This window comes from Rhipicephalus sanguineus, chromosome 3, assembly GCF_013339695.2.
Source record: "Rhipicephalus sanguineus isolate Rsan-2018 chromosome 3, BIME_Rsan_1.4, whole genome shotgun sequence".
Classification (NCBI taxonomy): domain Eukaryota; kingdom Metazoa; phylum Arthropoda; class Arachnida; order Ixodida; family Ixodidae; genus Rhipicephalus; species Rhipicephalus sanguineus.
Genome location: NC_051178.1, coordinates 216,959,206 through 216,971,902, shown reverse-complemented (window position 1 = coordinate 216,971,902; position 12,697 = coordinate 216,959,206). Strand labels below are relative to the sequence as shown.

Genomic DNA, 12,697 nt, shown 5'->3' with positions numbered 1-12,697 from the left:
CACTTTGTCGCAAGACGAAGTTCAGCTAACGTTCAGCAATTCCACTTCACCACTTTAACCTTATAGGCTCACCAATTCAAATTGGGTCACGAAATTCACAACAATCCATTCTTTTATCTGAAACAAAACCAAAACGCAACAATAAACAAAGCCACAAGTGCGTTGGAAGCCCGAAGCACGAAGACTAGGCAAATCTATGTCCTACCCATAATTCCCATGGTGGCTGTACAATCAGTGTCAGAGTTCCCTCTAGTAAATAATGGGAAACTTTATGGGCCCGGTCCAGCAGCAGTAGGCATCTGCGCTGACGTCGCTGTAACCGTCATGTTTCAGTACTAACATAAGGCCAATGTTTGTGTTGTCAGGTTATCGTTAAATCACATGCAGCTTCTTTTATGATTCATGCACATAGGCCAAAAACATTCCTGCATGTCATTATTACATAGAAGCTGGTTAATGAACCCCTTTCCAAGCATCTAGTGCCATGCTTTCCCATGGTGGCAAAGTTTGGCGAGAGGCCGTGCCGGCCACCAACAATCGATGGGAATGTGAAGGCATCATGTTAAAGGGACACTACAGTGGAAAACAATTTTTCTCATTATAGTAAATTACTCTTTCACAATTCCATAATTGCACGTTGGACGAGTAGATTGAGTACACGGCAGCAACCAATGCTCGCCGTATTCATCCATGCCGCGTCGTCTGCTCGGCGTCCTCATAGCGTCTGCACTTACGTGTTGGACGAGTAGATTGAGTACACGGCAGCAACCAATGCTCGATGTATTCATCCACGCCGCGTCGTCTGCTCGGCGTCCGCATAGTCTGCACTTACGTGTTGGACGAGTAGATTGAGTACACGGCAGCAACCAATGCTCGACGTATTCATCCACGTCGCGTCGTCTGCTCGGTGTCCGCATAGCGTCTGCACTTACGTGTTGGACGATTGAGTACACGGCAGCAACCAATGCTCGACATATTCATCCACGCCGTGTCGTCTGCTCGGCGTCCTCATAGCGTCTCCACTTACGTGTTGGACGAGTAGATTGAGTACACGGCAGCAACCAATGCTCGACATATTCATCCGCACCGCGTCGTCTGCTCGGTGTCCTCATAGCGTCTGCACTTACGTGTTGGACGAGTAGATTGAGTACACGGCAGCAACCAATGCTCGACGTATTCATCCACGTCGCGTCGTCTGCTCGGTGTCCGCATAGCGTCTGCACTTACGTGTTGGACGATTGAGTACACGGCAGCAACCAATGCTCGACATATTCATCCGCACCGCGTCGTCTGCTCGGCGTCCTCATAGCGTCTCCACTTACGTGTTGGACGAGTAGATTGAGTACACGGCAGCAACCAATGCTCGACATATTCATCCGCACCGCGTCGTCTGCTCGGTGTCCTCATAGCGTCTGCACTTACGTGTTGGACGAGTAGATTGAGTACACGGCAGCAACCAATGCTCGACGTATTCATCCACGTCGCGTCGTCTGCTCGGTGTCCGCATAGCGTCTGCACTTACGTGTTGGACGATTGAGTACACGGCAGCAACCAATGCTCGACATATTCATCCACGCCGTGTCGTCTGCTCGGCGTCCTCATAGCGTCTCCACTTACGTGTTGGACGAGTAGATTGAGTACACGGCAGCAACCAATGCTCGACATATTCATCCGCACCGCGTCGTCTGCTCGGTGTCCTCATAGCGTCTGCACTTACGTGTTGGACGAGTAGATTGAGTACACGGCAGCAACCAATGCTCGACGTATTCATCCACGTCGCGTCGTCTGCTCGGTGCCCGCATAGCGTCTGCACTTGCGTGTTGGACGAGTAGATTGAGTACACGGCAGCAACCAATGCTCGACATATTCATCCGCACCGCGTCGTCTGCTCGGCGTCCTCATAGCGTCTGCACTTACGTGTTGGACGAGTACATTGAGTACACGGCAGCAACCAATGCTCATAGCGTCAGGGGGGGGACACAGTGGCATTTATCGAAGCTGGTTCCTTGTGCCTCGAAGTTACTAAGTCGCCGTGATTTGCTGTGTGGCCCATGTGTTCTAAACCAAACCGATGCTTGTGTTTGCATTATATTTGCATTCTGGCACTTCTACAGCAATGTATTCATGTCTATTTTGCGCTGTCTGCAAGATTCACTGTCGAATTCTTGGGTACAAGGCTTAGCACTCGTGGCTGAATAGTTCAACACATACCTGATACTTTGTAGGACAACACATACCTGATAGGACAACACATACCTGGTACTTTGTACGCAGCAGGAGATGACATAAAGTGATAACAAATTGCACCGTTTGTTTACTGCTGTCAGAAGAGTGGGCAGGTAGAAAGCAACAGTTCAGATCAAAGCGCGCGATTGCGTCCGCACGGGCACTGTCATGTGGGTTCACCATCACAATTATCGGCAGTTTGATACAATATTTAAATGCTTATGACGTACATGTGAATCATTATTAACGTATCATGTACTGCTGTGACTTAATGAAGGGTTTTTGAGGGTTCGTTTCTTTGTTTGACACAACCTCAATGAAAACCAGCAGATAATGAGGCCAAGGAAGGTACGGGGGACGTTAATTGTACTGTTTTAAGTACAGTGTAGTAATTGGCATATAGATGTGAAGAAAGTAAAGACGGAAAATTACACCATCTCCCGCTAAAGGGGACCATGAGGCGATGCGAAGTCGGAGCACTTGCACGATCGCGTTCCGTTGGCGTTCGTTTGGCATGCTACCGACCTTGGGCATGCTACCGACCGCGCATCGTGGAACGCGAAGAGAAACACTACTCGCATCGTGTCTTCACTCTAGCCTGGCCGGTAATTCTCACAGGGCGAGCGGGGAATGCGGTCTACAGGCGCGCGAGAGGGGAGCAGCGTAGGCGAGGAGAGAGGGGGGGAGGGGACGCGCATGCGCAGGGGCTCATCGCGGTGCTGCGCAGGAGAGAATTTCAGCATGTCGAGCCCGCATTTCAGAGGAGTCAACCGAAGCAAGCGCTGGACTGAACGCGCGCAGCGCTCTACCACTTGAAAGAGCAGAGACTAGAGGAAGAGAGTAGCGCATGCGCCGTGAGAGCAGAAGCGAGAACGCAGGGGAAGCGCAAGCAGGTGCTGGTAAAGAAGTGGAGAGAGTAATGAGCAGCTGTTGGAGAGAGGGAAGGAGGAGAGTTGCGCATGCGTAGTGAGTGCAGACTAGCACGCCGCGGGACATACTCCCGAGCAAGAGATGCCTTCGCATCTAAAAGACATTTTGCCGCCGGCAAGGACTGAACCTGCAACCTTCGGATTATGCACCCAATGCTCTTACCAATTGAGCTATGGTGGCGGTCGTTCCCTCGTCCACTTATCGGGTATTCATATGCATGCAAACCTGTTGCTAACACTCCCTTCATTCATTCGTGAAGAGGGTCTCGTTCCGGCCGATGCCTTCAGGTAGTATTCAAGGGCTTATTGGTCAGCTGTCTGCTCGTCAAAAGGTTCACGTGCTATGTGACGCAACTTGAAAGACAGTGTTCCACACTCACTGTCATGGCTAGGAGCGGCGCTGACTAACACTCCCAGGTTCGCATGCACATAAATACCCAATAGCTAGCTAGCTAGCTAGCTAGATACAAGGAATCAAGATACACTCAAATCCCATTATAACAAAGTAGCATCTGCCACGAAAACAAGTTTGTTATATCCGAAAATTCGTTATAAACGTTTATTTGTAACACTGTAGCTATGACAAGACTATTCTTCATTTACTTCGTTATAACCGATGATTCCTTATATCCGTGTTCGTTATAACGAGGTTTGAGTGTAGCTAGCTAGCTACCTGGATTCTTCTTATCTAGCTAGCTAGCGTTCCTCCTATCTAGCAGCCTCACTGAAACCATTGGCAGTGGCTACAAAGCCACCAAGATGGCCAATGGGTACTTACCAATTGAAGTGAAAGACAAGCCCCCAGTATGACGAATAACGGTGAACACCATGAAAAATGTTGTTTCAGACGACTTCGTGGATCTTGGCGACAACAAACTCTTGGATGGGTGGCAGGGCGTCATATACACACAATGCACAAGGAACATCCTACAAGACATATAATACTCACCTTTGGCTCATGTACACTCCCAGGAACAGTGAAACACACAGCGCGAAACGACGGGGACACAGAAAGGAAACACACACAGCGCTGACTTACAACCTGTGTTTCCTTTCTGTGTCCCCGTCGTTGTTTCGCTCTGTGTGTTTCACTATGCTACACCAACATGCCCAAATTCGCTCTATTGCATCCCAGGAACAGTTGCAACAGGCTATCTAAAGCTTTCTAAAGGTTGATTTCTAAAGGCTATCTAAAGGTTGATTGGCGGAACATGGGAGAGGCCTTTGCCCTGCAGTGGGCGTAGACAGGCTGATGATGATCTAAAGCTACACGTCACAGCACATATCCCAAACCCTATGCATCTCAAAAGCTGCTTACTTGTGCAAAGTGCGACACCAGAGGGACACTTTTGATGACCGCAATGCCTTGGCTGAGGCCCATTGCGCAAACTGATGGTGCCCAACCCACATATTCTGGATAGTGTGCAGCCTGGAAGAGAGAAAAAAAAAACCCGCAATCAATGTTGCACAGAACATGAGTTTCCAAGAAGCCTGACAGTGTCTCACAATCTAGTGCAACGGGGGGTAACACTACAATGGCACCAGGATGTTGTAGTCGCCCATGCCACACGCAGTGGGCTGAGGCCACAGTGGGTGCCGCCAGGGCATCCCAGAAGATGAGGTCTCGTCCACCTCTTGCCTTGTGAGGATGAAGACTTGTTCGTCGTGACGAAGCCTATACGGTGTACACACTGCCCTCTAGAGCAACTGTCTAGTGCCTCGCAAGAGGCAATGGACACTACATCTTGTCCACCAGCACAGATGGCACCTAAGGAGTGGCGATGATCACTTGACCGCTCCAAAAAGGACAGAGGCCCAATTTCAGGGCCTGAAAAAGGCTCTGTGAAAAAGTCAGTTTCCTCCTTTGAGACATGCAGCATTAACTAGCTTTTAACACTGACACAACGATTCAGTGGAACGTCAGGGGAGTTCTACAACCTAGATGATGTACAAGAACTTTTAGTAAGTTGTGTGCTGTGTGCAGGAAACACCTATATTCAACGCGCACCTATTTCCTTCATCAGTATGTTATTTTCCGCAAAAATCACCAAGATGCTGTATCATCTGGCAGTGAAGCCATCGTACTGGACAGAAATGTCGCTTCTCAGTACCTCTGACTCCAAACTGCACTAGAGGCCGTGGCCATGTGAGCTGTACTTGTAAACAAACGTACTACCATCTGTTCAATTTACATGCCCACAAATTATCAGCTAGACAAATATGAATTTTTATCTGTAATAGCTGAATTGCCATAATCTTACACTCGTCTTAGTTACTTTAACATGCACAGCGGCCTGTGGGGGGACTCGCGCAGTGATCTGCAAGACTGCTTAATTGAGCAATTTTAACACGATAGCGTTTAAAAGCTTGTTTTGCAGATGTCGACGTCAGTGTGATTGGTTGTGAGGGAAAAATCAGCTTTCTCCATGAGCGACCTCATCATGAATTTGAGACTATAGATGCTAATAATGAAAGAATAAGAAAATGTGTGGTTCGAGTGGGAACCTGCCAAAGAGCGACACCCGTGCTCGAAATATTAAACAATATTCATGAGTCAACCTCATCATAAATGTAATGATGAAATATAGTGTATTGATGACTGTCTGTTCGGCGACATTGGAGTTTTAAGCAAAAACACCTTCATCCTGTAATCTATATAGCATTGATGGTACCGTAAAGCCTTGGGCTGCATGCATCTTGGTAATTCACTGATTAAAACTAGAAACGTCGCCTCTCTCTGGTATTGCAAAACAGCTCTGTGGAGTTCCCCATTACCTTCTTGAACATTCAGCTCCTTTGAGGTTTTTCATCGGTGCTTTTTATTTGAAAAGCATTGTAACAATAGTCGGTATTTTTTATATGCACTATTCAATTTGAGTGCCAAATTGAACACTATTCAATTCAATATTCGAAATTTTAAAATAGTGGTACACCCCTAGTTTTCATAAAGGTGCCGACTCCTGGCAACGCTCCCACTCCTATTGCTCTGGCTCTCCTCTCCTCTGGCTCGATCCTTCAATGCGGCGATCCGGCACGAGTATAGTTTGATTACACACATATACATGGCGCAAGTAACGTGCAGTGCAACAAGCAGCAAGTAAAACTGCTAATTATACTGCACTAAAAACCAGCAAAAGCGTGGGAGTGTGGCACCATCCTGCCGTCACACGCATAAACGCACCTTGCTTTCGAAGTTGCCGCATTCTCTCTGGCAACACGCAATTGGTACATGCAACAAGAAACATGCAGATCGTATTAATGTAGCTAATTGTGGCACATCTTAACCAGCGAGCATGGCCCTAGCTTGCGCCTTCCAGCACCTCCTTGTCGAAGCGCGAACCGGTATGCATTTTATTTCTGAATTGCTGCTTTGCAGAGAGTCAAAGCATAAATGATCGGCGATGTTCCAAATTTCAGTTTAGTTTCTTCATCAGTGCGCCACTTCCTTCTGCGTCCACGTGATTGATTAGCTGGGGTGTGGTCGGGAGGCGATAGCGCTGCCAGGACTACATATTGGCAGGCTCGGCTCTCGATACTGGTGATATTAATGAATGTTAAGATATTCATTCGTTCCTCCATTCCATTTTGAGTCTCCACTTTTTACTAGGTCGATATCGTCAATGCAAGAAGATTGACATGCGCAAATTTGGTGTCACTGCTGTAACCACTTTTGACAACAGGCCACTTTCTAAGAACGATCTTATCGGACTACATTGCCTCATGCTGTAAAAATGTTTTGATTTCTTGCACTACAGGTAGAGTTGCATGGTGGTTATAACGTATTACAAGCACCTTTCTCCCTCCTTTTGTCTCCACGAGCACGCAGGAAGCTGCATAGGGAAAATAACCCTGCTCTTCAGGCGTTGCTTTTCCATGTGCCATAGCCACAGACACTTTCTCCGTTTTCTTTGAACAAGTTGATCTAGCTAGGATTTTATTTTAGGGCTGAGGGAGTCCGACTCCCCCCGTATGTGCGGGCATAGCTAGAAATCTGGGGGGCAAGGGTAAATGCGCCATACAAAATTGCACAACCAGGCCGTAGGGTGAGCTCTCTGACCAAGCTACTTTTTTTTATATACTGTGCCAACTTGACATAAAAGAGCTGGCAGGTATATATATATATCTGTGTGTGGTTTAGTGCATGATATGCGTGGAGTTTTGCTCAGGTGCGCAATGTGTGGAGGAGTGCACATGTAAGGGAAAACGAATACCTAAGTTGATTGCAACGAGGAGAGTGAAATGCCTTTGTGGTTTTTTATAACAATACTGAAACTATACAACCATTGCCCTGATACAGGCCAACTACTAAAGCAGGGATGCAACAGCTGCGCCAATTGCACCAATTTGATACAATTCCTTATTTTTGCGCCAAGCTGAGCCAAAACCGTGAAATTTGTTAAAATTGCGCCTCACTGCGCCAAAATGCCCGACCAGCTTGAGATTTTCTCAGTTGCGCAAATTTGAGCGAGAAATGGAGGATGGTCATCTGCAGTGTGGGCATCGTCGTCCAACACAGACGCGCAGACCCTAACTGTAACCCCCCAGAAACAAAAACAAAAAAAAAACAGAACAGAAAAAAAAGCCAGTTTCACCGGAAGGTCGGCGCAATGAATGCGATAGCAACAAATTGTAGTGCTATACGAAGTGAGGCTGGCAGCAAACTCTTTTGTATCCGATCTCGCGTAACTCTACAAAATGCTGGTTTAAGAGAATGTGGCGTTTCCAGGGAAAGATGCTCTTCCTGCACAGTGTCTTCGCATTGAGAGCGCAGCATGTAGCAAGATATACGAGCCGCCCGCTGATGGCTGCCGAGATAGCGCGCGCGCCAGCGACCGCGACCGCGCCCTTAGAATCAAAGTTCAAAAGTTGCTGCTCGAACGACAGCCCCTCCCCCCTCTCGCGTCTTTTCATGCACGTTCAAGATGGGCGGGGCGTTTCCTCTATGCTTCGATGGCAGGCTTCCCAAGCGGAGTGGTGTTATAGCATGTGCCCTCCGAGCGACGGAGATGGGCTGGCTTGTTTGATATCTACTTCAGCTGCGTTATTCGCACGTACTCGCACGCTTTTACCCACGGTAGAACATACTATGCACAGGGATATGTTATCAGTTTGGACTTCATACGGGAGATGACGGCAAAATCTCGTCTAGAGTGTCCATATAGTTGCTATCGCAATAGAAAAGGACAGTAGTTCTCAAACTTCCTGATCGCTTTTTAAGCCACTTTTGCCGCAGTACACTGGTGTCCTGCGGAAAAGCATACTATTAGTAGTAGCTGTCAGGGACACAGCACATTTTGTTCCTTAATTACTCATTCATGCACAGGCCATGTAATTACGAGTACTAGTATGATCGCTGACGTGTAAAAAATTATTGGCAATCATTTGGAGCTGCTGTGTATGGCGTTTCTGCGGCCTTGAGAAACAATAGACAAAAGCGTATGGCAGGTTTCTTTTTTGCTACCCCCACTTGCTCCTGCTTTACGAATCTCCCAAATTTCCAGGATGCCAGGTTCCCAGGTCCACATTACCATTTCCAGTGCCTGTCGAATTATTTGACAGGTCCTGCAAATGGTAGTGTGGACTTAGTCATTGTTCGCACTGTGGGGTGGCTCAACACACTGCTTTTATTGAAATAGCAGTGTTCACGTGCACCTTGCACGAATTAGCTGATGTTGAACGGTTTTTACGTATTTTTGTTTTCTTTTCTAAAAGTAAGCATTCTTTGTTATACTGCTCCAAATTTGGGATTTCGGGCTAAAAAATTCAGGCTTTTTTTTTTGCAACCTGCTCCAAATTTGGATTTTTGTGCTCCAAAAGCAACTCATTGCTGCTCCGAAAATTGCTCCAAATCCTATTTCGGCTGTTGCACCCCTGCTAAAGTCTTGCAGGAAAGACGATGGAACCTTACAATGGATAGAGAGAACAGGATTCAGGAAAGTGTGTGGTATGGGAGGCGCACATTTTTAAAAGATGAATTATAGCAAAGGTTGTGACTCCGTTGACAACTGCACGTTCTCGGATTATCTTAGGAAAATGGGTGTTGCGGAACACCTTGTAATTAGACTAAACAACCTGTAGACAGGACTAGGACTCAAAGACTAATGTTGGAAACGCAGATCGTTTCAAAAAGGAATCTGACAAGGTTGCATTGTTTCACCATACTTGCGTTCTTGTATGCAGAATATGTGCTCAGAAATCTTGCGATATGCATCATGTCGCTGTCTTAATACGGATCCATAAGGGCTTCTGGGCTTCTTCAGGATTGTAGTCATCCAGTTCTAAGCCCGATTGAACTTAGTGCCATTTATTTGAGCAGGTATGCACAGTGCTAAAAAAAGAAAAGCGCTCCTCTGTAGCAAGGTTGATTGTAGCGAGGCCTTTCTGCAGATTGGTTGCAATGCTGTCAGCTGGGCCCCAGCTAAAGTGTCGGCTGAAATTTCCCTGGACGACTCCAAAGCCCTCAAGCGCTTTGTGACTGGTGGCTGTGACAACCTGGTGAAAGTGTGGAAGTTCTCGTAAGTAATTTGCCTTTTGCATGTTTGGCATGTGCATGCACAATATTCTAGCGGTGAGTGCTGAAATGTTCTGTATGGCAAAGGACAGGCTGAAGAAAGCACGACCAAATGAAGCCTGGCATATTGATAATAGTGGCAGTGCATGCATGAGCCAGCCGTCGATCAACTTGCACAAAGAAAAGATTAATTGCCTGAGCAGTTCTCTTCCCTAGACCCCACACACATGCCGAGATTAGTGTCGCTTCTTGCCTGGACAAGCGCAGGTAATTATTTCTTTTCCTTTTCAGTCATTAGTCAGCATTTGTGTTTGCATTCTGTGGTAGCCTAGATACTCACCGGAGTTGAAGATCACCACGGGTTCAGGCTTAGCGAGCCACAGGGCTGCGTCCACTGTCGCCTGCTCATGTGTAGTACACCTCTCCGCACGCACTGAGCAAGCAGAGGCATTGAGCACCACGTGGCCAAAACGCAGCGTTCGATATAACAACACACACAAACACTTCATTTGCCTTTGGCGGCACCCCAACACACAGCACAACGTCCGCTCCCGGGACACGGGGAAGCAAAGGGCTTCCCGCACGGACGGTACAACAAGAGGGAACCGCGAGCACGTCACAGCTAGCAACGACGAGCTTTGACATGCCGCTCGGGAAAAGGTCCTTCGCGGCTATGCTGGGCACTCTTGCGATGAGCACTGAGCCTGGTCGCGAGGGCTAGGGCAAATCTCCGTACGCGTGGGCCTCCGGCAAGTGCGGCTCGGCATAGTACGACCACGCACGAGCACTAGGCACCGCTCTTTGGCTTCGTACGAAACCGGAGCTAACACTCGGGTAAACGCACCCGCCAAGGATGCCGAGGCACCCGGGCAGGCTACAGTCTGGCGATTCCCAAAGAGGATGTCGGACCAGAAGGAAACACGTGCTTACCCAGTGCCGTCCGAGGAGAGAGAGACTTCGTCCCAGCGTGCACGTGTCTCAGTCGTGCCGAATCTCGCGACTCCGAGACCGTGCACAGCCATGAGAAACGGCGCATGGCAAAAGTTGGCGCCACTTGCCATTGCGGGAGAACGGGAGAGGGAAGGGATTAGCAGAAAGGCGAAATGCCCGCGCAGAGGCTTTGGGCGCGCCTCGGATCCCCACATCTTTCTTTCCTTAATTTACCCTATACCGGTCTGCAAAGGTAGCCAGTCATAGCCCATGCATGCAAAGACGTCGTGGAATGAGCAACAGCTAACCTAATCCCGGCCCTGCTGCTAAAAAACCCCAAAATATGAGGAACTGAGAAAACTATAAAAGAAACGATACACTTGAAATACACTATACTATAAAAAATTACAGCATATCCACGGGTGAATGATGAAGAGCTTGGGCGAGGCTCCTGAAGCAATCATGGTCTCGGGATTCGCTTCTCGTTGAGCCTGTTTCGCAGCGGCGTGCTTGGAGCGCACCGTCACGGGAGCCGCCTGGCTGCCGCCGAGCGAGCGCCCGCCGCTGCGCATCGTCCATGCTCCGCCAACGATCCGACACGTACGGCGACGATCCAGGAGAATGAGAGAGGCGCCCGCTCCCCGCGCAGCCCGCGCAGCAGCCAATCGGAGAGCAGTGGCACTTCCAGCGCCATCTAGTGTCGATTCACACAAGCGCCATATTGCACACAATTCTATTGGACCAACGCCATCTAGGAAATGAGACGAGAAATGGTGATGACACAGATTGTGTACAGCGCCATCTAGAATATCGTCCCTGAACTGCAGTTTGTATGTACATCTATGAGACAGCGCCATCTATTGCACCATACGGGAGATCCGTTTATGCCGGACAACGGAGACGTGACAAGGTTAGACTTAAGAGAAGCTACGCCCCTAAAATGGTGCTACAGAAGGGGGTAAAAGAAATTAAGGTAAGTGTTCATGATGTTCACGCGGGAGAGCGTCCACGGATCGAGCTGAGGCGGCGCATAATACTGTTGGCCAGAGTGCGAGGCAAGAGGTCTGTTTGAGGTCCGCATGCCCGGAACGGACTCGCCTTCGGCTCGTTGCTGGGACAGCCAGTCCTTCTGCTATAATCCTGATGCCAAACCAAATTGGCTGCAAGGTGTCCTGGCGTCTGCAGAGAGCTGGGCACAGCTGCCATGTCAGCTAGCCTCGCGCAGCAGCCGTGAGGTAAATGGCAGCAAGGCTTCTCAGCGACAGCAGAAAGCAGGACACAGCCGGGCTGTTCATCTGACGTCAGCAGGTCCCTGAACACCTCCAGGGTCCACGGTAATAGGGTGAAGGTGGTTTCCTATGGTGTCGTCAACACACCGCACTCTTCCAGGGCACGCACAGATGCACCACGCACGTACACACACACACACACACACACACACACATACCTCCGAAGACTGGCCTCTCCCAATGCGTCACGCGATGGAAGGTGCGAAGCGTCCTTCGTACCTCTCCCCCCGCATAAGCACCAGTATTCAACCCCTTCCGCAGGCAAAAAAAAAGCGCGGCGAAAAAGTAAACAAAACAAAATGACCCTCAATATGCAGAAAAATACGAGAAAGAAACAATCAAGGTAAACATGACCACTTAAACAAAAATAGCAGCAAACTGGGCAGAGGCAGACTTCTCTGCGAGCACTGGCTGTAAAGAAGTTAGCCGACTGAGGCTAGACAGTAAAGTGAAAGCCTTCGGTTGCGGAAATAAATCCGCCGTCTGGCGCGAAATCACTAAGGTGACCGCTTCCTCAGGTTATACCGGTGCGTGGTCCGAATGCGGTCCGCCGTCCCGGGTGTGCCCCGTTGCTTGCGCGCAGTGCCACTGGGCGCTGGCGTGAGCTCGTCAGACCTCGATGCAAAGGCTTTCAGGTCTGCGATGTGGTCACGGCTGAGTTTTCCCGAAAGGAGATCTTTCAGCAAGTACGCTTGTGGAGTCCAAGCTTTCTCCACTCGGTACGGACCAAGCCACTTAGGAGCGAGCGAGGCTGAGAACCCCTTGCTCGCGTCACTAAGAGGTGGTTGCGCTTCAGGACAAGATCACCTACC

General features: G+C 48.9%; 1 protein-coding gene across 1 annotated transcript in view; it reads left to right on the top strand.

The window, feature by feature from the left end:
• Window positions 1-12,697, top strand: part of LOC119388290 (protein SEC13 homolog) — a 492,033-nt gene that overhangs the window by 385,449 nt on the left and 93,887 nt on the right. The window contains 1 exon segment of the mRNA XM_049413908.1: window positions 9,543-9,670. Within this exon segment, the coding sequence (XP_049269865.1) occupies window positions 9,543-9,670 (128 nt within the window).